This window comes from Anser anser (assembly GCF_964211835.1).
Source record: "Anser anser genome assembly, chromosome: 3".
Classification (NCBI taxonomy): domain Eukaryota; kingdom Metazoa; phylum Chordata; class Aves; order Anseriformes; family Anatidae; genus Anser; species Anser anser.
Window position 1 is genome coordinate 98,488,888 of NC_139722.1, and position 25,686 is coordinate 98,514,573.

The 25,686-nt window shown below is 41.4% G+C and overlaps 1 protein-coding gene across 2 annotated transcripts; it reads right to left on the reverse strand.

The window, feature by feature from the left end:
- Positions 1-623: 623 nt before the first annotated feature.
- EPHX1 (epoxide hydrolase 1) lies at positions 624-25,004 on the reverse strand. Of its 2 annotated transcripts, none has more exons than XM_083828504.1 (10): positions 24,237-25,004; positions 23,630-23,781; positions 11,885-12,069; positions 10,251-10,431; positions 7,882-8,109; positions 7,061-7,190; positions 6,273-6,487; positions 3,753-3,861; positions 3,247-3,372; positions 624-1,676 (listed from the first exon to the last, which is right to left on the reverse strand). In XM_083828504.1, exons 3-10 carry the CDS (start codon positions 12,062-12,064, stop codon positions 1,451-1,453), a joined length of 1,395 nt encoding a protein of 464 aa, XP_083684630.1. In that variant the 5' UTR covers positions 12,065-12,069; positions 23,630-23,781; positions 24,237-25,004; the 3' UTR covers positions 624-1,450. The 2 variants fall into 2 exon arrangements, with proteins under 2 accessions (XP_083684630.1, XP_083684631.1); XM_083828505.1 differs by lacking the exon at positions 24,237-25,004 and adding an exon at positions 23,890-24,162.
- Positions 25,005-25,686: the final 682 nt, after the last annotated feature.

Below are 25,686 nucleotides of genomic sequence, written 5' to 3' on the forward strand. Positions count from 1 at the left end.
CTGCAGTCAAATCTTGCAGGGCAACCTGAGAGCTACTGGGCTTTCCTCTGCTAGCACCCAGGTGCAGAAACAGCAGGCCAGAGTAAAGGTAGTGAGAGCTCTCATCTCTGCTCAGAAAAATGGCTAAAATTGGTCCACCAGCAGTCTGCCCTAATGATGTTCTGTCACAGCTTATAGGTGGTTTTGAGCACTAAAATTCAAATGTGCCCAGCAGCACTGTTGACTTGTCTTCTGCAAACAAACTGTGGGAAGGAGCAGTAACTGCTACTTAACAGCTCCCATTCAGATTCATATTTTAAACTAACACTAATCTATGCAAGTGTTATTAATGGATTATATTTCCCTATGCTTGCAAGGAAGGGAAGTATATCAAAAGTGATTAGAGAACAAATCCATACTGAAATCAGTCATCTGGCTACAGTTTTAAAGTGTTTGAAGCTCAGCTGCACATACTAGGTACTGCTGTTGGCAAAAATACACTGCCTTTCAGTTTTCTTTGAGCAGTTTGCCTTTCACCTGACCTCTGTAACAAATGCAATATAGAATCAGTAGTTTCTGAACTGACACAGAATCACAGCTAGTCAAAAGTTTAAAGCATATGTACGTGCAAGTGTTATTCAAAGTTTTAATGCAAATTTCCTTTAATTTTAAGTTAATCTTTTTTTTAAAATTTTATTTTAAGAGGTGTTTACAGTAGAACCCCGTAGAAGCAGTGCAAAGCCATAGTGTCTCGAGCCTGTCCAGGACTATGATTTTAGTTAAGAGCACAAATTCCGTGCAGAGGCTACTTGGGCTGTAATTACGCCTACCCCCAACCCCTCCTTCTGGTCCAAGCTACAAAAGCCTGTGTGTTTCAGCTACTCAGCTAACGATCCAGCTGCTCCTCACACATTGTTTTCCTAGGAGCCTGGTGCAGGGGAGCCGAGCTTCCTTCCAGCCAGGAAGCTGCTTAACAGCACAGGCTGGAAGAGAAAGGCAGCCAGCAGCAGCCAGCTGGTTGGTTTAATGAGCACTGTAGATCAGTGCTGATTAATTGATACAGTCATTCAAGTCAGGTCTTGCTCGACTGTTCCCCATTGTGTATGTGGGGAATCTCACACATACATCAACTCAACTTTTACTGCTGTTGTGAAGAAAAGCTGTTGGTAATAATTAAACTGAGTATTAGCAGTGGTAAGGTCTATTTCTCAATTTCAAAATAAGAGTAAGTGGTATTAGAGAACAGGCTTCAGAAGCTTCTGCTTGGGGGAGAAAATAACCAAGTAACCTTCATGCTACATTCTCAGCGTAGCTGTGCTAAAAAAGAAAAATCCTTGGGTTTCCAAGGCTGTATCCTATCTCAGCTATCCTGCAGTTTTCTTGCTGTCCTCTCATATCTGGTCAAGAATAAGATCTGATTACAGTAGACTTAGTAAGCAATAAGCAATTACCCTGCTTTTCCTAAGGGGAATTATTCTCCTTTCTTTCTCCAAAGTTGCTCTTTCTCTACTCTCCCAACAAATTGCAGAATATCTTCAGCAAGAAGTTCAGGTTCCTCTAAAGCTGCGAAGTGGCCACCTTTAGGCATCAAATGGAAAGACACTATGTTGGTGTATTTCTTCTGGGCCCAAGCCTGGGGTGTGTGCATGATTTCATTAGGGAAGGAAGCGATGCCAGTAGGTACTTGTACTGGGAGCCTGAGAGAGAAGAGAGAACAACAATTTTATCTTTGAGACACGTAATTTGGCAAGACATGGAAAGTCCCATGAAAATGTTCCTCAACAGATAGGCACATGTGTTAGGTAATTAAAAACTGACTTCCAAATCTTAAATTTGAGCACTAGACAATGCTCCCGTTCCTGGAAAAAAGAAAAAAAGAAAGATGGCTATAATTTTTTGCATACACTGATATATAAGGCAGTGTTGCTAGGTATCCAGGGCATAAGAGTTAGAAGAAAGGAAACTAAGAAGACAGCCCTAGGAGGCAAGTTTCCTCAAGCTACATTCAGGGCTCAAGAGTCATGTATTGAGGGGAAAGCAAACAATTTGACAAGGGCTGAAGAGAGATTTACAGTGAATATTACAACTAGAACATGTTGAGCCTGTCAGGACAACTGGAGGGTACGCAGGGGAAGAATTTATCTTGAACCACTCGCTCTAAGGAAGGGATGGGGAAAAAGAGAGCAATAATAGTAAATCTATGCTAGCTCAAAGGAAACATTTCTTAACATGAGAATTTGTCCTCTAAAGTGTCTTCCCATAGAAGAAAGCTTTATTTTTAACTGGCATGAATGTACTCCACAGAATGTTTTCTATAGGAACAAGTAGAGGGAAGCAACTGCATTTGAAAGGAAAAGTATCTTAAAGTGGAACTAGCCATGCTTGTTATAAACAGCAGTATTTCCTAGGTTGAAATATTCCATATACATAAGTTGCATTATCAGAAGTGACAGGTTTTAAAACTCAGACAGAACAGGGTGCTTACTCTTATGTATGTTTTTGAGACTCTTTCCTCTAGGCACGTAGAAGCTTGTTTAGCTCATCTCATGTAGGCAGAACTGGAGCAGAATACTGCCCACAGTGTAGCCACAATAGCTTCAAAAACCAAGTCAGCTTCCTGGGAGCATCATTTCACAGCTAAATAAATACCATAGCAGTGAACTGGGGTTGTGAATGCCTCTGGGCAGGTTTAAACCTTCCCCAGTACTCAACCTGACAGAGGTATATGCAACCAAGCTGTTATCGTAAGTGTCTGCACATAGGAACATTAGTCTTACCAACTTTCAAATTATGCAGCATTTGTCATTATACTGAAGTTACTTCCAAAGGTAGAACTTTTTTTTTTTTCCAGAAATAAGCAAACTGTGTCCAGAAAAGTACCAGAACTTCATAAACAAAACTGACTAGGTGACTCAGTATCCAGGTATCTAATTTAATAACTAAATTTAATTTAATAACTGAAATCAAATCTGGAAGTAAGTGTATATGCTCTTCCCTAGCTAGACACATGATACACCACGAAGGGGAGGTCCTCAAGCAGTGTTGTTCCAGTCAGCTGCCCTTGCTGGTGGTTTGGGATTCAAACCAAGTTATTGTGTTTTCTGAGCACAGTGCATCAACTGACCAGTCCTGCAGAGATACACTGTGACATAGCATTCCTTTTCCTAAGCATTCATAAACTTGGCAGCAACCATAAGACATAAACAACCCATCTGCAATCATAAAATTAAGTTCAAGGCAAAAACATTTAAAGGAAAAAACACTTACTTCTCATGTTTCTGTGTGCCTATTCCCTTCTGCAGATTTTCTTTGTAGAAACGCATGGAGGAGACTATGCAGCCTGACACCCAGTAGATCATGATATTGGTAAGAAGATCATCCAGGTTAAACTTCCTGAATAAGTGAGCCCAGAAATTGCTTAGTTAGAACTAAATACCATTTTGCATTACTTTAGCAGGGACTTGACTTTGGTTTTGTTGTAAGGGAAAAAAAACAAGGTAGGAAAAACAGTTAATTCATTAAGATTTTCACTAAGCCAGTTCTTAATCCACAAAAAAATGCAGGGTGTATCTCTTTTAAGGAGATACAAGGGGGAAGGGAGCATATCAGCATTCATGGCCGGTTTGCTTATTTGCATGCTGTAGTACTGCACTGCTTGTGGTCACTACAGACTCCTTATATGATGTGAGGCCATCCATTCAGATAGAATCTTATTTAGCTACGACTTGTGGCATAGTCACCTCATCCAAAATGGCATTAAAGGAAATGCTTACCTCTCTAGTCCTCCATCTTCTAAATTACGGAATTCCAGATCAGTCCATGTAGAAAATTTCTCCAAGATGTATGCAGCCAGTCCTACAGGAGAGTCATTCAAGCCACAACCTGAAAAGGAGGAGAAAAATTAACTAAATTAACTAAAATTGGGATATTCTACTGCTGACCTCAGACTGCTTTAGAAGCTGCCCACTATAATACAGGGTAAGTAACTTTACAAAGCAGTTCCAGCAAACTGTGTTTTTAAGCAAATAAATTAGTAGAACAAGTCAGAGCCATTTATTGTTGGATCATAAACATAGTATCTGTATACCAACAAGCTCCACCTTAGCTCGCATCGCATGTTTTCAACCTGATGTAGCAATATTGCATTTCTGCTGGCTTGTGTGTGTGTGCACATGTGAGCTAATAAGATTAAGGTCTACGTGCCAAGTAGGGTTTGCTTCTATTAATCTGGAAGTTGCCCAGGTGAATTTACACCATTAACTAACAGCAAAAACTTTTTAAGGATTATTAGAAGGTCATTAAAGAAGGGCAAGACTTTATAAAAAGGTCCATCTTCCACATTAGCAATAGCCAACTGCCTTAATGTAGGACAAGTCTTAACATACTTTTTATAGTTGTTTTACTTGGATAGAAAAAAAAACAACACAACACACCTGTGCTTGGAACTTTGCTAATACATCCTAGTGCTGTGAAATACAGGGACCATAAACTGTCCCAGCTGCTCAGAAAAATCTTAGAAAAACCTTTTCCTGAGGAACAGCAATATATTTGAAGTTCCACCCCTGCAGCCCAACTGTCCCATAAGATGCCTGACACTACAGCTAGCAAAACTTTATCAGTAATTACTATTTAAATGTAGTTGAGTTTCAGTTATTAAACGAGTAACATATGTATCGGATGCCAAGTGTTCCAAAAAGTTACAGCTAGTATGCTTTCTAGATGTGCAGAATTAGACAAGCAATAGCCTGTTCTCATGTACTTCACTTAGCTGGGAACAAAGAAGAGTACATCAGTTTACGTGTAGGAAAAACTTCTATCAACCCTAACAGTACAGAATACGGGCAATGCCAAGCCTCTTCAATCAACTGAAAATGAACCCAAGTTCCATCCAAATATCCTCATGAGTAACTATAAAATCAGACCCATGTAAACCGGTTCGATCAAAAGCCAGTTCCGAAACAATCAAGAGATTAGTATCAACCAAAAGTCAGAAATGACTTCATCGCTAAGGATAGCTCCGTGTTGAATCCTGTTCTTGCAAGGTAGAACTGTACCACCAGAAGGCTCAGGAAGACCTTGGCAGCCTACCAGGCTGGGCCTCTCCCAGCTACCTAAAGCTTCCTTCCTCAGGGTGTCATTTTTCCTCTGGGAGCCTCCCCCACATCATTCCCCTCTCTTCACTGTCCTCAAAATTGCAGGAGTGCTCCTGCTTCAGCTCCCAAAACATGAGCTTACTGCTGGTTCACAGTCTGTGCAGTCCACACAGTCTGCTCTGACAGACCACAGACTACCAGTAGGGCAAGAATCAGACAGAAGAACAGAACACATCTTGGTACCTGTCAGCTACCGGCTTTCCAATCTTTTCTTAAAGCAAAAAAGGGAATCGGAGACTAGTAATTTTTAGAAATCACAACTCAAAGCAAGCCAAATTATTTTAAATCCATAAAACTATCATTTTGCCTACATACTTTAAGAATATGCCTGCTTCTGTAGCTAAGTGTATGCAAAGACATTAAGAAATAGTTTCTATAGCTGTTTTTAATAAAATCTACAGAGTGAATTGCTGCTGCACTAAAATAAAAATATACTCAGTATCTTGACTCAGATTTCCAATTCGGTAGCAAAAAATATTTTTAAAACAGAAATGTTTAATACTTAGACACGTAAAGTGATTAAGCAATGAGTGATTAGCTCATCTAGAAAGAAAATTCATAGGTACACACATTTTATTTTCTTGAAAGTCTGCAAGTGATTCATAACAGTGAGTAAGAACTAGATTTGACTTTTTCAGGTATTACTTCTGCCTATTAATAAATTAGCTTGTGTGCTAAAACAGCTAAAAGCTTCTTAGTTTACATCATTTTGATCGTGATCCATTCTCAGTGGAGAAACTATCTTTTGTTGTCAGCATACCTGCATTTGCAATAGAATTACAGTCCCCAGTGACAGCAGAAGTGGAAAAGTATTAAACTATTTATGAAAACTAAGAATGTGGTCAGTGATACTTAGAGAATGCTCAGTTCTCATAATTCACCCCTTTTGCATGCAAAACTGAGTTTAATATTATAGACCCATCTATTGCCTTTTACAACTCGATACAGAGAGACTGTCTTTTAAAACCTCTGACCTTCCTACTTCAATTTCCTCTAGCCTTTCTACTTCCATTTCCCTGAAAAACTCATTTTCTGCCTATTTTTAGCAGCATGTTTTGTTTCTGTGACATTATAGCTAAAAATTAAGTATTCTGAGCTCTAAAAGCATGTTTTTTATTGTTGTTTGTTTGCTTTCTATACCAACAGTATCAGGCTTTGTAGCCTGTATGTGAGCGTAGCCAGATTCCAACAAGATCCTGTAGAGTCCTTTTTTCAAGAAGGGAAACATCCGCCTAACGTCTTCTTCCTGGAAACCGAAGAGCCCTGGAAGATAGCGGCCCAGCAGAATGGAGAGCAGGTGGGTGAATCCCATGTTCGTAACAGAGGCTAGATTTAAATGAAGGCCTTTCAGATGGCTAAAAATAAAGACAGAAAAAGGCCCCACAAATTACCAAAATAAAATGTGATTCAAAGTTGTTATATTTAGAATGAATCAAAACGTTATAAGATGTTCTATTTAAATATTAAATGCTATATTATATATATTATTATTGTAACAGATGTTATATTTACAATGTTCAAAAATAGACATCCTTAAATTCCAGTCCACTAATTAAATCATTGCTCGTGACCTTAATTGTACTTCATAGTGTTGCTTTTCACAAAAAACAAGTCAAAGCGGCAACCACCAGGAGTCAGAGCACACACACACAGGCACAAATCCTCTTTTTTTTTTTTTAAATGAATACTTATCCCATTCCAGAATTCCCTGGGGTCATCACAAAACACACAACTGTTCATCTTTTCAGAAGAAACCAAGGCATACAGTTCTGGATCACTGCTTAACATAGAGCACTGATGAGAAAAACTACACAGTGCTTGTTTTTAGGACTTGCTTAGGAACAATCAAGTACATAAGCAGTAACTATTTAAAGAATAAAACAGCTTTATATGCCGATCATGCAGCACTGTACCAAAGGGGTACTCACTTGGGAGCTATCTGGGCCAGATTGGTGCAAATGAGCCAGCCCCAGTCACCACCTTGTGCGTAGAACTCGCTGAATCCCAGTCTGAGCATCAATTCATAAAATACTGAAGCAGCGCTTACAGAATTAAAGCCTGCATTTGAAAAAAACAGATAATAATAATTAAAAAAAAACACTGTTGCATTAATTCCAGCTGCTCTTCTGAATGTGCAGCATTTATTCTCCCTGGCATAAAAAAGTTCCTAAGAAACAACAAGCCCACTTTTCCTTGTCTGTCTGACAGTCTACGTGAAAGCCCTTGTCACACTGTCCAGCCCTTGTCACACTGTCCAGCCCTTGTCACACTGTAAGGCTTAGAGAACAGGCAGAAACCAAGAGAAGAAAGTGCAGCGTTCATTACAGCCTGGTGTTCTCCTAACCCGACTAGTTTTCCATGTATTTAGCCTGCTAAGGGGTTGCTGGATTCCTCCTAAACCAGTCATACTCCAGCTGAGCCCTGTCTGAGGCACTAAGCATTGCCCAGAGAATGTGTTTCCATTTTGCCTCTGTGCATGCAGAACCTTATCTTAACGATAACTAGAAACTTTTTAATTCATAGAGTTGTTACTTCATAACTTTTTATAGTCCTTTGTAAATTATCCAGCCATTGCTCCTGAAACTAATGTCATTTGCAGTCGTATCCACCTCTCTCTTTCCACATGACACACAGGATCTTTGTTTCTACACTGGCAAAGCAAGAGACAGAAGTTACTGTTCCGCTAGTAGGGGTTGCCTCATTGTAAGACTAGGCTTGTGTTAGTTCAGTTTCTTCTCATATATCATACCTTGTTTGTGGGGTGCTTCTGAGAAACCATAGCCAGGGATAGAAGGGCAAACGACTTCAAAAATGTGTTCATCGCTGAGGCCATGGCTGGCAGGGTCAGTCAGAAGAGGAATAATTTTGTAAAACTCATAAAATGAACCAGGCCAACCATGAACCATTAATAATGGCTTTGCAGACCGGCCTTCAGGCAAACAAGGTGGCTTTACATGAACAAAGTGGATATCAATGCCTGTAAAAAATAAAACAAGTAATTAACATGCCCAAACTTACCATGACACTGAAACTAATCACAGAACAGATTCTGAATAAATCTTTTAACATCTTTCGTTTTTCTGTGTTTTTTTTTTGGTGAGCATGCAAGCACCCTGCATTTCTTTGGATCCATTTATCCAGGAACCTTAAAGTACTTTATAATGGGCAATTAAGCATCGCAGCACCTAAATGAGGTCGGCATATTTCTGTTTTAAAACAATTCGGCAAATTAAGACATAGAAGTGAAGCAATCTTCAAAAAGTAACGCTGTGACTCACACAGCTTAAAGGCAGAAGAGACAATTACATCATTTAGACCAAGTGCCCTTATAATTGTACTGAAATATCGCTATATGGCACCACCTAGGTTTTGCCCAGCCACAGATTTTTCTTCCTGAAAGGCATACAATTGCAACTTTAACGCACCAAGAGACAGAGATGCCCCCCATCATAAGCAGCAGCAGTTTATTCGGGGGCATTAATCACTTTTCTTGTTTCGTGTGTGCCTGACTTCCCATTTGAACATGTCTGGCTTCTGTTTCTAGCCACTGACCCCAATGTTACAGCAAAAGGAATTTTAAAAGCCATTAGTAAGTATTGTCTGTCTGTGGAGACCTGTAAACCAGTCACACACATTAACTTTTGATAAACTAATCATGCTGAATCAAAGATTCGAGAAATACATTGCTAAAGGAGAGTTAAAGAATTCAGTTTTGTGATTCTTTTCTACCTTTTGTCCAAACCTTTCGGTATATTTTTTGATAAATTAGAGCAGAAGAAATGTTCTTGTACCAGTCTCATCATTGTTAGGTTAAAAGGTAAAAATCGCAGTCCTGTTTCCTTTGAGATCCTTACAATATATTAGCAACAGAGATCACACAATGTTGTACTAGGAGCTCCGGGTTAACTGCTTTTCCTCAAACCTGTTCAGGGCTTTGCTTTCCAGGAAACGATAATCTGCTCTTAGTGGAGCCTGAATGCCCCATTCCTTGATGTATTTAAGCACATTTTACTTGCATCAACTCCACCTCATCAGCAATCCCAGCCTCTCTCAATGACTGAGATTTCCTCATCCTTTACAATTCTGTGGATTTCTGCATTCTCTTAAAAAACCTTCCAGTGATGACAGAAGCTAAGAATCTGATACTCCACATGCTCGATCTTGTCTTTTCATGGCCCATCTCCGTAATCATTCTTAACGTTCAAATCTCTCTTCCTGTATCTAAACACACTGCACTGTTGTTAACTTCTTTTGCGTTTCTTGTCTCAGATAGTACTCTTTTTTTTTTCTCCTTTTATTTTCATGAGTCTATTTTAAGTATTATGGTTAACTGCCCCATTCCAAATAATCTACTTTTACGGGTGCAAGTAAAGATAGCCCAATCTCAAGTTTGAATTTTGCAATCATGAAACAATTGTCTGCTTTGCTCTAAATCCACAGCTGTACCCCCAAATCACCCAAGCACAACCCTAACTGAAGTATTTAAAATGTCCAGTTTGACCAAGTTCCAGTATTATCAGACCTTAGCTGAACAGCCTCTTTCAAAAGGTGTCTGCGTTTAGAATGAAAATGCAAAGCAGTCACTTGGACCTGGCAGCACATCAACCCTATGGGAAAGGCATTCTGCCTTCTAGGAGGGCTTGAAATGGTGCAGCAGAGCACACTGGTCCTCCCAGTGAGGGATAACCTGAGCAGCCAGCACACCCAGCTGATGAGAGCTGCCAGGCTGACAGCATCACCATGACAGCAGCAGCTGGGGAACTACATGGATCAAGAGGAGGCATCTGTGGGTGTTTTTGTGCGACTGCATGCAAGACAGGGAACACGTCTACATCTCAAGATCCAGATCTGTTGCCGAATGCCTGTGCTTGGCTCCTGTTAACACCAGCTGACAACCCATCCAAGCACAAGGGAATTATATCTGTCATTCCTTGTCCTAAAGGCTTCAGTTACAATGAGGTAGCTTCTCACTACTGCTGCAGCAGTAGCAAGGATCCATGTCATGACAGCTAGGGAGGGAAGGCCCATGCAACATGACCAAGAGCATTCTTATGGCTGTGATGCCTTGTAGACAAGATTATGTATTACTGTTTATTTTTAAGAGAAAAAGCCACGCACCTTGAATCTTAGTTTTGAATTGTGGGTACTTATTGAGAATTTCAACTTGTTTCTTCCAGTTGAACTGGTTTTTCCAATAGGAGACAACTTTCCTGAGATACACTGAGTTTGTTCCATAATGGAAGCAACTGTCCTCAAGTGGCTCAGAGAATCGAGCCTCGTCCAGCCTCCTATACAAGTCCTGCAGGGAAAAGGAAAAAGGAAGAGACATTACAAGCACTGCATCTACTATCTTACGGCCAAGTGAAACAAGAGCAATAATGAAAATAATGTCTCCAATGATACCTGTGCCATTTGCTGATGCTCCATCAGCTGTTTCAACTCTTGTTCTCCTCCAGATACCCCCCCCTTCCTCTTCCACTTACAGATGTTCTTAATATTTCCACTGTCTTTGTTCAGCAGCACTGGCTAACCCATTTGCCAGGCTGATAACCACAGAGGATGATATGGGCTTCTGACAGCACCCAAAACACAACAGGGAGCTGTGAAGAAGTTTGCTTATGGTACTCACTTCCATAGCACATTGTTTTTTTTTTTTCTTTCTTTCTTTTTTTTTTTTTCCCACCAGCACACTAGAAGATGTGGCACTTTACAGAGTGATTACCAAAAGCGCCAAAGTGACTTCACAATTTAAGTCTTGTTGCCTTTCCGTGGTATGTTGTTCCCAGGGCTACCTTTGAGCCCAGCCTCACAATCAATGCATGGATCTGGCTGAGACCTTTTGCTCTCCTTCCCAAACTAAGGTGCTGGGCATCCACACTGGGAAACACTGAGGGATTTCACAGGGCCACAAAGTTGGTGAAACAACTGGAGCAAGTTGCCAAATCTAGGCTAACTTTTCAAGTGACCTTGCTACTGCACTTCATGGTCATGGGGAATGCTGACAATACTATAAATTCAGTCCAAAATCACTCAGCTGGGAAGAAGAGCCAAAAGCCGCTTCTTATTAGAAACAGAACCACAGAATAGTTGAGGGTGAGAGACAGGTCTGGAAATCCATCCCTGCTCAAACCTCTAAGAGGTTTAAACTTGAGCAGCATTTTCTAATACAGTGATGATAAGGACAACTCTCATTTGCTAAGATGAGTTACTTGCATACACTGTCTCATGCCTCATACTGAGCAGGCAGTCTCAATCTAGACAAGATGTTAATATGTAAGCTAACTTTTTTTTGGTCATTTAACATGTACAGAAAGCATGGATTTTTAAATGAAGCTTTTAACACATCTATACATACATGTTTTTTCCATGTTCAATGTCTTTTCAAAATGTTTTGGTAATATGTCCTATCATAACTTAAATCTCCTAGTTTAAAAATTTATTTAGAAAAAAGGTTTTGCTACTGATGGATTATGTAGTAATAGCTGTCGTAATGCAGACCTGTGTTTCTTTAAAATCTGTAGGTTAGAAGTTATGTATCTTTATGTCTGCAGTATGAGGGAAAAACATATTGGAGATCAATGTCCACCAATATTACTAAGGAGAACAAAAAAAGTCCTAAAAATTCCAGAGCTGAGAAAATAGAAATCCATTACAAACAAATAATATAAGCAGTCCCATAATTACTTATAAACAAGTAAACATTTATTTAGCCATTTCTTACTGCTCTTTTCCCCGTACTGAGATTTGCTTACGCTCAGATCTTTTTCTGTAGTTTCCACCTTAAATGGCCAAATAGTTGCATCTTCTTCAGTGTCAGGCTTTTGGCCCCTGCCCCACCATCCATCTTTAAAGGATAATGTCTCTTCTTTCTTCCTGGAACGTAAGAAGTAGACGATGATTGTCCCCAGAATCAGGAATACCTCAAGCAGCATAATGCCTGTAAGAGAAGAACAGAACTCTGATAAGACCAGTCAGGTTGTTCAGAGACATGTGATGTACTTCGTAAAGACTACAGAGGTTTACTTGCTTTTTATGATAGGATTTGATCTACATGTTTACTTGATGTTCTGTAAGTCTCAGGATATTAACACTTCTGTGAAATTTCAGAAATAAGGTATTTTAACCTACACACCTCAACTGGGGAGGAATTAAGTGTTTTATGTAAAAGACAGTAGTGTCATAGTATCTTTAAGGTTGGAAGAGACCTTCAAGATCATCTGGTCCAACCATCCCCCTACCGCCAATGTCTCCCACTAAACCATGTCCCTAAGCACCACGTCCAACCTTTCCTTGAACACCCCCAGGGTCTGTGACTCCACCACCTCCCTGAGCAACCCGTCCCAATGCCTGACTGCTCTTTCTGAGAAGAAATGTCTCCTCATTTCCAACCTGAACCTCCCCTGGTGCAACTTGAGGCCATTCCCTCTAGTCCTGTCACTAGTTACCTGTGAGAAGAGGCCGACCCCCAGCTCCCCACACCTTCCTTTCAGGTAGTTGTAGAGAGCAATGAGGTCTCCCCTGAGCCTCCTCTTCTCCAGACCAAACACCCCCAGTTCCCTCAGCCGCTCCTCACAGGACTTGTGCTCCAGGCCCCTCAGCAGCTTCGTAGCCCTTCTCTGGGCACGCTCCAGGGCCTCGATGTCCTTCTTGTAGTGAGGGGCCCGAAGCCCAAACACAGCACTCGAGGTGCAGCCTCACCAGAGCCGAGTACAGGGGGACGATCACCTCCCTGCTCCTGCTGGCTGCACTGTCCCTGACACAAGCCAGGATGCCGTTGGCCTTCTGGGCCACCTGGGCACACTGCCGGCTCATGTTGAGGCGAGCCTCAGTCAGCACCCCCAGATCCTTTTCCTCTGCACAGCTTTCCAGCCACTCTGCCCCAAGCCTGTAGCGCTGCATGGGGTTGGTGTGGCCAAAGTGCAGGACCCGGCACTTGGCCATGTTGAACCTCATCCCATTGGCCTCTGCCCATCGACCCAATCTGTCCAGATAAAAACAGAACTCAAAGCAAGTCAAGAGACTATATGGCTTGGTAATTAAGTAGTCCTCTGATTAAACACATTTCCTCAGTGGCCGTTGATTGCTGCTAAACTTCAAAAGTAAAAGGGGTAACTGTGGACATAAGTTCAAGGTTTCTCTCCCTCTGAAGGTCTAGATTTCCCACGAATTCCAAAACAGAGCATCTCTTCAGTAAGGCTTACATATCTTTTGTTACAGATTTGGAGGATGAAAAAACAAGATGTGTATACAAAATAAGTGAGGAACATGAGGGCAGCCATCTTGTACCTCCCAGTTTGCTGGGGGGGGGGGGGGGGGGGGGGGGGGGGCAATATTTGTATAACTCCTGAACAGCAAGAGCAAAAGACAGAAGGCCCTTCCCTTTCTTTCTCCCTCTGAACTTTTATGAAAAGAAAAGACCACATAAATGCTTTCCAGGCTCTAAAACATCCCTCCCCAAGCAATGAAGTTCTCTCAAGGTGAGAACAACCTGATTTCACAGCACATCTGTATAATCTAGCTACAGGGATGATGTGCTTTAGTCAAACAGAATAATGTAAAAAAAATGAATAAATTTCCAATGTATTTGAACTGCTTCATTCTGCAAGTAGAAAAAATTATTAAAGAGAATGAGTAACATTTTTAATGCCTTTCCACACCTTTAAGTATGAAAAATGTATGGAAAGGGGGTTGAGAAACAGCGATGTCACCTTTTTAAGGCATAACTTTAATGAATGCCATGTTTCAAACACTCATACACTGAGAAAATGATAAAACATTAAGTACTTCAAAACTTCTGTACAGCAAGCATTGTTTATGTTACTGAACAGCCTACATTCTCTCCAAAGCTGAGAGGTTTTGTTGGTTTTGCTGCTGCAGAGTAACTTGATGCTCTGAAATTGTTCAGAGTAAACACGTTGTCCAAAAAAGCAGCTCCTTTATTACCCAGTGTGCAATAAGCCAATTCTCACACACTCAGGAGAGATGCTGCTTTTATTGAGACCTGGATGCTCGGTGGATTTTTCACAAATAAAGCACACCCAATGCCAGCTTCTTTGTTACATTTATACCTTGAATTCATGCATATTCTACCGATCTAATACATATTCATTCTAATCTACATGAGCTGTGTAATTGCATGGTGTCGTTCTTGGCTCCTTTTCAGGCCCTTCTGCACATGCCTTCTTTTCTTTGGGGTGTCCTTGGTGGTCTTCCCTGAAGAAGTGCCCTAACCCCTTTTATCTGAAATGGTCACATGCCACCTAAGGACTACTTAAGGCTACTTTCTCTTGCCAACTTACCTTCGTTTCTTCCAGAAGGAGCATTTTGTTCCTGATCAAAGTGAACCTAGGTTAAATGTCAAACATAACTTTTCTCCTGTACTATATAAATGGTACTTGATTATAGGGATGCTCAATTAAACATTGACAATACCTCTTCTTTTCCAAGGGAGAGTTTGTTCCATTACAAACAGAATGGAGCAAATGTATTCCCGGATCAAAATAAAAATTGTAGCTAAGGTTACTAGGAGTTCATGTGATTATAACAGGATTAAAATTGACCCGTCTTGTAAGTGCAGGACTTGTTTTAGTCAACTTCTTAAGTTTAATTTTCTGAAGGCTGACATGCAATAAATAAGGTAGCTGGATAAAAGCATGAAAATAAGCACCCAATAAAACATTTGTAGGAAGGTCAGGCACTACGGAAATAGGACAGCAAGCTACAAAAACATATTGCTTACACATACAATTGCTAGTCTTGCAAAGTGACCTGAAATTCCTTAGTCCTCAGAAACCAGAGAAAAGGGAATGACAGGCACTGGAAGAACTTGATCTTTTTATTTGTTTCACTGGTCCTTCCACAATATCTGTCATTTGAGAAAGTGCTGCTACTTCTCTGCCATGTTCACCGGAGTACAAGACAGCAATCTCTTCCCACTTCCACCATACTTGAACCACAGCTTATCCCAGAATTAAAGAGCACAATTAAATTTTACTGCAGAGCAGAACTGGAGGAGCTTTTAGAAACCTCAAAGCACTTTACATAGAAATAATACCTATCACAGTATTTAACAGATAGGATTTCTATTACTAAATCTTCACAGAGAACAGCAATTTCCCTGAAATCACAGCACAACTCAGGCCATGTCTAGACTACAAAGGTTTGCCAGAATAGCTATGTAAACACCACAGAAGGGAAAAAAAAAAGGCAAATATTTGGCCAACTTCAGTATATTTACAAGACCCACCACAAAGAGCTACACCAAAAGAAGAGAGCTTCTTTCAGTGCCAGCCCCAAAATTCTGGCAGGATGGCTGGGGTACCTAGAAATCAGAGGACTCTTTCTCATGGCATACGCCACTTCAGTGTTGCCCGATAAACGTTCAGACTCGTTATTTGCTGCGCAACAAGCCAATCCACACACTAGGTCGAGACGCTGTTTATTTCAGAATCGCACAAGTGTGGGTACCAGACAGTTTCCCACAAAGCTGAGAGACACAAGGATTTCCCACACCACCCTTTTATACAATCCTTTATCAACACATTTACACGTTTGTACAATCCCCTGGCCTCTGACTGGTGACAGAATTAGCACACTGCTGACATGACAGAAGCACTCTGCGCATCTGCAGAGAGGAAGGGTCCCTTCTTGGGCTGGCGTCTCCCACCCCAGGGATGGGGTTTTTACTGTTACGAGGACAGCTCACATACTCCTGTTCTTTGTTTCTCAGCCAACTACTCACGTTAAGTTGATTGGTGACGTATTCAAGGGCACGGTCAGGATGCTTCCCTCAAGAACATCAACGTAATGGTCTTCCTGACGAGCAGTTCCTCAGTTAATCACCCTTTAGACATCTCCAAGGCCTGGGTCATCTTGCCTTTCCCTCAAAGCACATATTTTATCTCTTCCACTCAGAGTTAACTGTACACTGGTATCATCAGCACCATAGCTTCTACCAACAGATGACAGTGGTGCAGCACCTAATGCAGAACTGCTTCACCCAGGAACAGAATCCCATCCTGTTTTCTAGCTAGCAACTTGTATGTCCTAAGTCACTGGAGTACCCCAGCCACAAAAATATTTCTTCTTCCCCATCTGCTCTCAATGAGACTTGAGAAATCAGATCTTTTGCAGCAGAACACGTGGGAAGGATTCTGTGTAAACATGCACATTTTGCATTCACCCAGGTACATCCATGCAAACAACTCACTGCATGAAAAGATATTTATTTCTGTGATTAGTTCCAGATACAGTGTGGGGTGAGTTTGCTGACAGTCCAGCGGTAAGTGCCAAAATCAGTTTCAGGTCTCACAACAATTCCATCTCCTATTGCAGAGAATTGGGATCAATGACAATCAGTTCGCACAGGATGTTTTGATTTTGAAGAAGCCACCTCTGATGCTAGTTGGACTACTTTTGCTAATAGAGATCCCAAGTTGCTCTCTACATTCAATCTCTCAGTTCACTTGGAAGTGCCTCTAATTTCTAGTTACAAAGAACACAGGGGCCTAGAATTCCAGCTATGCTGTAGATTTTTCTCAGGACGTTGCAGGAAGAGAAAAGGGCAAAGTGCATCAGCAGTATTTTACCTTGAACCACTTTATACCACACTCAAAGGGATTGTTTTGCTAGCGGTGAGTTACCGTACCACTGCATGCCGGTACCAACCTCTCCAGCCTGTGCTGAGGAGAGCACTCAAAGCAAACACACTCCGTGATAGCCCGAGTTTGCTGCTCAAGCTAATTCTCTACAACTTTCGTGTGGTGTTTGAACAGCATAAAGCAGCCTCGTGAGGCATCTGCACCAGAACTGCCTGCCCTAATTGTGATTGAGAATTGTTACGAGATGGAAGCTATTAGCCCCTTACATATGTTCCATGGTACAGCAATACAGCACCACGAACATGGAAGGATAAATGGGTACAAGTTTTCTATACCTGCAGTTTTCAGAGATGTAACCAAAGTGCTGGTGTGTTTATTCTCTAAAATCCCGTGATTCAACCATGGTGGCATGTTGACCTTAGAAGGAAGTATCTCCTTTCATCCCACGGTCAGGAACTTGGACTCCAAGACTCTGCTGTTCCCCAGGGTGGATACTGCTTGCATACAGCATTTAAATACCTTAGACCTAGGTAGCATTTAACTACTTTTTTTTTTTCTAAAGAGCCCAAGGAAGAAAGTTTTTGTTCTGCTACTTCAAAAACATGTTTTAAAAGAAAAACGTTGAAATGCAATGGATCCCAATAAGTCATCCCAAAATTAGATACCCTTGAAGAAAGGTATCTTGCTGTTTACAAGAAAACCTCAAAACTTACTGTATCTTAATTCTCCATGTTGAAGACGCTTTTTCAGGTTCTTTATTATTTTTTTTCTCCACTTCCCTCTGTTACTTTAACAGCAGTACAAATAGCTCCACGGGAACAGAGCAGTTATTAACATCAAAGCCATGTCCTGTCTCATGCCCTATCTTCATCAGTATCCAGTAACAGATGTTCTAGACAACAGTGCTATTTATTTTTTAGAGCAGTCATCTATGAAATATCCTAGTACTAAAATTCCCCATCTTATGCCACTAGTACTTGTTCATCTTTGCCTTTCAGCAGTAGAATCCATGGGAAATGCGTTATTGGAGAAATAAGGAAATGAAAGACTTTCCTCTTAACCTTTGGAAATATCATGTGCTCAAAAACTCAAACACCGTGCAACTCAGCTGCTATGGCTTGAACAACTCTAAGTGGTGATATGAAACCGTATCAGTGCAGAACAGGTGAAGCAAAAGCTCTACAGAGACCATATTGCTTTCAGACGTATGCCAGAGATTATCATGATCATTGTTAACAACATTTTCTCTCTAAGGTTGGTTTACTAGCAGATTACAAGGTAGCTGAGAGCACTCAGCACACTCCAATGCTGTCAGATATGAGGTTTATTATCCTGATACGGGTTAATTATCCTGCAGGAGAAATAACTCAATTTAGAAATGTTTCAGTTTATTTTTGTTCCGTTACATAACCTCCCACCCCGTTAGGTTTTTACTGAAAATGCACCCCTCTGCCAGATCATCATTGTTTACAGATAGATCTATTTGCCTGGAGAGTAGCAATTCCAGGTTAGTCTTCCCAGGAGATGTGAAAGGCAGAACAACCCACTGAAGGGCTTCACAAACTCACAGCACCTGTAACAGGGTCCCTTAGCACTGGCAGCCTAAAAGGGGCTAAAACAAGGCACAGTTCAGAGATTTCACCTTCAATCTGGTGTCCTACCATCTCTGGGCATCACACTTTTGTCATTTTATGACACCAGAAACAAACAGAAAACCACAAAGTGAAGACATTTGCATAAGAAAAGCTTCCTATTTATGTAGTTTATGGAACATTGTGACAAGCTTCAAAATAGCCTAGCAATGCGGGAATTGCTTTGCGTAGAACTGATAATATCTCCCAGGTGAGCATAAAATGATACATTAACAATGTATGAAAAAAAAGGTAGACATCGGATTAAATACAGCATCCTACACAGGGAAGCAAATCAAAGACAGGAAACCCAAATCCAAGAGAGTTTCTGACTTGTCTCGATAAGAAATTTAACATTTACATTTTTTACTGCCACAGGGAGGTGGCACACTACGCTATCTCCAAAACAGCAGGAAGAGATGGTATCATTCTGTTCTACGATCTCTTTCTAGGTTGTTCGCCATCAGGAGTCAGCTGGTACAGCAGGAACCTAAACAGAAGCCTACAACCAAAGAAAAGAGGTCGCCTCCCCAGAGAAGGTGAAACCCTGTTACTCCCTGACAGGGCGGGGGGCAGCTAGACTCCCACTGCAGTGGGAATGCTGCCCCCAGGACAGGGCTGGAGATGCACCTCCTTCACCACTCCAAGGGGCTATCCTGAGGAACGCCCAACGCCTGTGGCAGCTGTAAGGGGACAGAGTCTCACCATTAACCGACCTTGCACTTTGGAGAGCAGTACCATCAACAGAAAGGTGATTTAAGGCTCTGAGGATACCTATAAATACCGCCCAAAACTTCTGCTTATGACAATTAGTCCCTGGTGCATCCTTTTCCTGGAGGAGTATGTGAGTACCTTATGTAACATTCCCACCTATTCTCCAATGCTATGATAGTCCAGCAGTATTCTCTCTTTAGTGCTACACTGAAATCTGACAAGAACTGAGACCCAAGCCTAGCTAGCATAAATGAAAAGTATCATAGGACTAAGTTCACCAATTCGCCTCACCCAGAGAAGGCATATTTAAGCAACCCCTGGCTGGCCAAAGCTCATCTCACAATCATAATTTAAAATATTGTAAGCCGCATTTTTTAAGAGGAAGATACTTTACAAGAATGTATATTTAAGCAGCATTACTTGCTCTTTCAAATCTGTGCTTTCTTTAAAAAACGTTTTTAACCAGCATCCAACATGTCTTGTTAATCTCAGTTTTTCTTTTTTTTTTTTTATGATATTTGAACAAACCCCCACTTCCTTCAAAGAGTCAAAAAAAAACCAAACCAACCAACAACCTGCAGGCTGCATAAATACACAGCGACAGCATCTGCCCTAGGCTCTCTGTGACTCGCATTACTGTAATCAAATGGCTGAACGGTGGGCATGATTTAGGGGAAAAGAGATCTGCTTCTTTGCATCTGCAATAACTTCTTGTTTAGGACTCTACAAACTGAAAAGCTGCTAAAGGATTCTTAAATCAGCATCATTCAGTTACAATAATTGAGGGCAAAAAGTACTGTTTAAGCTTTCATAACATTTGATAGCTACAACATTAAGGTTGGCTAATGCAAAGATTTTATCCTGTCAAACCTTTACCCTATTTAATGATCTTCAAATTCCAACAAGAAAAAAAAAATATTTGCACATATGCAAAGAAGTGACAGAAGCCTGGCATGCAACTTAGGGGTGAATGCCTCTGAAAGCTGGGTCTACTAGATACAACTCTCCCAAATCACAAGCCACAGTTAAAAAAGTAAGTATATCATGCCAGTAACAAGTTTTTAAAACAGTTCACAGCCAATATCCAGCCAACTAAATGTCACGGTCCAATAAAATAGACTCCAAAGAACATCTTGAGCTTTACTTCCACATTTGCTTTGAAATGTTGAATTTGAAAACAATTTCTAATGTCTAAAAAGAAATTATGAATTGGACATTTTCCTATTTTGCCTTCTACCAGTTTCTAGCAATAACAAATGTAACCTCCTCTTTCTATGCCAATGTCTACATTTTACAGAGAGGAATGGCAAAAAAGGTAAATTTAGGCTCTATTTTTAGCTTCACCAAATTCTCTAGCACTAAACAGTAAGACGTTGCCTTCCTCCCCTGCGACAGTATTATTGCCAATGTTTTGCTCGGTCTGATCTCTAGATAAGACTCAGATTCATCCTGTCCTGGCTGACGGTTTGGCAATGATGTTTACAGGGGGATTTTCTGTTAGACTAATTCTCTTAAGATTCTTCGGTGAAATCACAGAGAGATCTTAGTTAGCTAGCAGCTTTACATGCTTTTTGGGTTAGCGTTGTTAGAAAACTGTTACTAAAACCTTTAATTATTAACATATGCAGAATTGGCATGTACATGGTGCCTTGCAGAGGAAAGAGTGCAGACAGTATGAAATCTTGTACTCCAAGTATGTGAGAACAAAATACATGATAATCCTTCAGTTAAAATAAGGTGTAGAGACGGTAATAATGAATACTATAAACATATAAATATAATGACGACTGACAGAAACACTTAAGACAGTGAGATGAGGTGTCACACAGTAAGTTTAAATTAAGATCACAACTCCAAGCAGCAAGGGCAGCATGAAGGAAAATGTGTATGAGTTTTTAAAAATTGTATTTTTCTTTAATGATTGTGATTATACAAACAGGAAGAGACAGAAACTTGTTATCTCTCTATGAAGACTTCATTCCCACAGAGAAAAGGAACTTTAGATGATGAGAAGAGGAGCGGAACAGATGGTAGCCATCATCTTCTGTCAAATACTGCAACACCAAGGGATGTGCCAGTGTAAACATGTAACAAGAACAATTCTTGCTACTCCTTCTCTATCTTAATAACAACTAAATATTTAATTTCTCTTTGGATTGAAGGGTTTCATTTAGAAACGTACTACCTGTACCCACCACATTAGAGCAATTAACACTCCAGACGAAGCAGACAGGAGAACTAGGTCCTTCAATCAAATTATGATGCACAATACTTAGTCACTTCACCTGACAGAAAGATCTTACCTATCTGTTAGATAGCAGAGTACATCCAGGGTACAGATGTAGTGGCCAGCCAGGACATCCAGAACAAACTGATAGAGCAATAATTAAGTGTCTTTAAGGCAGAGTTAAAAAGAAAAGAAAATATCTACTGCTGAGTGCAAGAAAAATGAGAACTGCTTGAGTTGGAGAGTAAAAAAAAAAAGTTTGTTGAGCCCTTACTTGTGGACTACAACTAATCATTTCCAACAGATGTGTCAAACAAGATGTTGGAGAAATGCTGGAGAACAGCTCACTTTTCAGAGAAGAAACACAGAACACAGCTCCTGTTCTTTACCCCAGTAGGATCCCTCCACAAACATGAGCACAGCTCATTTCCTCATTCTAACGAACTTATTAGAACAGGGCATCACACTACTCAAAACAGGAACTAATGAAGCATGGCTAGCACAATTCCCACAAAAATATCATCAGCCTTACAAATCAGAAAGCACTCAATCAATAATAATGTGCTCGAATATAAATAGAACCTGATAATGACACTCTAAAAAAAAAAAAACAAAAAAGCAAACAAACAAAAAGCAAAAACAAAACCACGAAACATAAAATCCGGAGTACATATCTTTATGTTACCTAGCCATCCTGCTATGCGTGGAATGTGACCAAGAGATTAAAGCAAATGCCATTTTAGAAGTAGATCTTTGTTCCATTTGCACATACAATGATGCTTTTAATTAAAAATAGTGTGTTCAGAGGAAGAATTTGGGAATTTTTCAGTAGCTGCTCTCAGAAGGGGAAAAAAGTATTTTCAGCCTTAATTACAAAGCAGACCAAAACTCTTCAGAGAGAAAGATGCTCTATTTTCCAAGTCACTTTTCTTTAGGGACTTAAGCAGTAATTAGAGCTCTGTTTGCCACATTTGGAACTTGCACATTAAAGAAGACTGCCCTTATTCTGGGATCGCATGTTGTGTGAACGAAGTATTCTTGCGGGCTCAGCAAAGCAGTACACACTACCACAAAGATTCCTCTGCTCGTCTGGCCACAGAATTTGAATACAGCAACTATAATGCGAGAAATGAGCACAGGAATATACACAATAATCGATTCCTTTTGCCTACAGCAATAAGCTATACTTCATCTTCCATCATGCTTTGCTACTTCTTCACCTACAAATTACTTGAGAAACTGTCACGGAAGAAACAAGATTTTCTGGGAGTATTACCATTCAAAAGTTATTACCCCAAACCTTTTCATTCACCTGTTGTAATTAATTAGAACAAATTTGGCCATGCATATTCTATTAAAAAGTCTGAACTTGTTTCACAGTGCTTACCATAATAAAGCACTGTGGTTCTAAGTCTAAAAATATTAGATATGTCTGAAAGCTTTTCTGAAATCCTGCACATACAGGCTGAAAACATGGTTTTACCAAACATAATGACTACATGCAAGAAGTATCAAGGGTAACAGGAGGGTTAAAAAAAAAAAAAGCTTTTAAAACACCTGAAAATCCAAAACCTATTTTAGACAACTCATACAAACAGCTACACAAGTTATTACCAATTGTGATCTATTTTGAATGAGTTATTTCAACATCATGACTGCCTACGTTTACCAAAAACCAAAACAAAACAAAAGACCACACAACTAATACAATCCAGGAGAAGTAACAAACAAGCAGAGTTTATGTAAATGCGTACCTACAAGTTTTTATATATGAATTCTGATGGGAAAAGATGTAGAATGAACAGTCATGAGCCTGACAAAGTGCCAGATCCTTCTCCACAAAGACTTCAGCTCTGACAATGACCTAATCCTTGTCTTTGGACAACTTCAGCTGTGGATTGATTTTCTCTAAGCTGTCTAATTGCTTTTGGTGCCGATCTTCCATTGATTTTCAAGCTGCATTAGCAATTTGTGCACTCAAGTCTCAGTCTTAGCTTACTTCAGAAAGCAGCACTATCCATTTCAGAGGAGAAGCATGACATCTCAAAAGAACAATGCCAATCAAAACATTAACCTCACATTTCTGGACGTATATGTACATTTCAGACAGTGGCTTTTAAGATCAATCCTATCTTGCAGGTTCACCTACAGCAACTAGGTAAATTTTCTTATTTTAGCTATAGCCATACTATGAAAGTAAGGGGAAACTGCCTACTTCATCAGGATTGGAAAAGCCGAAAGTTAAGCAATGCGCTTGATTAGGAAATGTTTTAACTGCAGGGCAAAGTCAAGACTCCAATTGAATTGTGACAAAACGAGCCAAACCTCAGGACTGTGAGCGTGTCACTTGCTTATTCTGCAGATCGCTCAGTTGGGCAACGAAACGCAGCTGGTAGGTTTTGCAGGTTTTCTTCTCATCCCTAAGGCGCCTCTTCAGCAGAGCTATGTGCCCGGTACTCGGTCAAAGAAGTTTCAAGCTTGGCAAGGGGCATAAAAAAGAAAAAAAAAAAGTTCAGTTTATCAGGGACCTTAAATCGGACAAACAGGGCTGGCGACAGAGAGCTGTTTGGGATGGCGGCACCTACTCTCCCCCTAGAGAAGCCCATCAGGGCCTTCCCGTTCCCGGATCCGACCCCAAGACCTCCTCCCAGTCCGCTGCCGTTATTTAGCCTCCAATAACGACCACGGTTGGTCCCGCCAGCGGGCGGGAGGGCACACGCTCCGAAGATCCCGGTGTTTAAGGGGGGGCAGCCCGCTTCCCAACTCGACCCAGCCCCGGGGCAGGGAACCCGAACATCTCCCCTCGCTCCCGCCCGAGCTCGGGGCGCCGCGGGAGGCCGCTCCCTCAGCCGCCCCCCGCGCTGCCCCCGCGCCTCTCCTCAGCGCGCCCGGGGGCCGCCGCTGCCCGCACCCCCCCGCCCGGCGCCGTTACCTGCCGCGGCCCGAGCCGGCACGGGGCTCGCCCTCCGGCTCCCCCGGGCGAGGGCACGGGGCAGCCGGGGCCGCTCCGCCGGCAGCCCGCTGGGAGATGTAGTCCTGCCGCGGGGGCGGGGAGCGCCGGGGCTCGGGCGGCAGCCGGAGCCCTCCCCGGCCGCACCGGGGCTGAAGGAGCACCGATAGCCGAGTCTTCGGCCCAGCGAAGCAGAATGTGCTGCCGTAATGCCAGAATCGAGGCACGGCCAAGTAGCAACTGATGCTGAGCTTCCTAAAGTACTTCTCAGTCAACCTCCCCAGCACTCGCTGCGCTCTGAGGCACAAACTCCGCCACCTCCCCAGCTACTGCTCTGGGCAGAGGAGAGAGGTGCCTCACGGAAGGACCAGGCAGACAACGCGTCTTGTAGGGGTGCTTCTCCCCTGAACCTGTGCCCTCCAAGGCCTGCCTTCCAAACCCAGTCAGAGAGCTCAGGCCAAGACCCCAGGAGATCAGGCCGTAGCGACTAATCCCGACAGTAAGGACATAGCGAGCAACTTAAATTCTTTATTGGCCCTTCCAGGTCATTCCACTCGATCCGTTTTCACCTACCACTTCAGTCCAATCTCACTTTCTCCATTACCTGCAGGCCATCTCTATTCTGTTTTAATTGCTAATTAAAATTTAATTGCTTATTAATTGCAAACAGACTTGTGATCCCAGACAAGGATTCCTTTCTCCCTCACGTCTTTCAACCTCTTCTACTCAATCATCCCAGTCTGCTCAGAGTCATCCTTTGTCCAAAAGAGTGTTTAGTGGAGCTTTTATGCTCTTTTCCTATGAACAGCAATAGTAATTGCTGTTAAACCAGGTTACTTTTGGAATTTAAAGCAGCATGTGTCTGATCTATTCTGAAAGTAAGGCTTGTCTTGATCGTTTTCTTCTTGCACACCAAGCATGCTGGCTTCGAGTTCTGCCCTTTCTGGGGCATCTATCCTCACCAACAGCTCCATGCTACTTTTCTTGAGATGCCAAGTGCAAATTCTTTAACTATTAGTTTTTCTGCACTTGAACAGTATTAAGCACACCATGCTTCTGGATCATGAGCAGGACTCTTAGACCCTGTGGCCATAGCAGTAGTTAACAGCAACGAGCAAGTAAGTTACCTCAATCATACAGAGAGCAGAGGAAGGTTACACCAGGTCAGCTCTTTACCTGCTTTCCTCTTAACTGGAACTGTTTGGGCCATTTTCTGTGAAATCTGTACAATTTCCACAGACTATCAAAGGAAAATAGAGATGCATATATCACTAAAACCAAACTCCCCAGTCCAGCATTCCTTTAAATTATTTTTGCTTTAGACTCTAGAGCTGAGATAGAGGAGCATTATAACCATGTTTAAAGAGCTGGTGTTTGTTAACAGCAAACAAAAATTAGGGGAAGGGTATGGCCATGGTAGAAACTTACAGGA

Excerpts from the sequence above, each read along its gene's own strand:
- EPHX1 (XM_083828504.1), bottom strand. The coding sequence starts at position 12,064 with ATGCTGCTTGAGGTATTCCTGATTCTGGGGACAATCATCGTCTACTTC. Across the intron at positions 8,110-10,250 it reads ATTCAAAACTAAGATTCAAG|GCATTGATATCCACTTTGTT; the intron begins GTGCGTGGCTTT and ends TATTTTTTACAG. Across the intron at positions 3,373-3,752 it reads GAAGATGGAGGACTAGAGAG|GAAGTTTAACCTGGATGATC; the intron begins GTAAGCATTTCC and ends TCACTTATTCAG.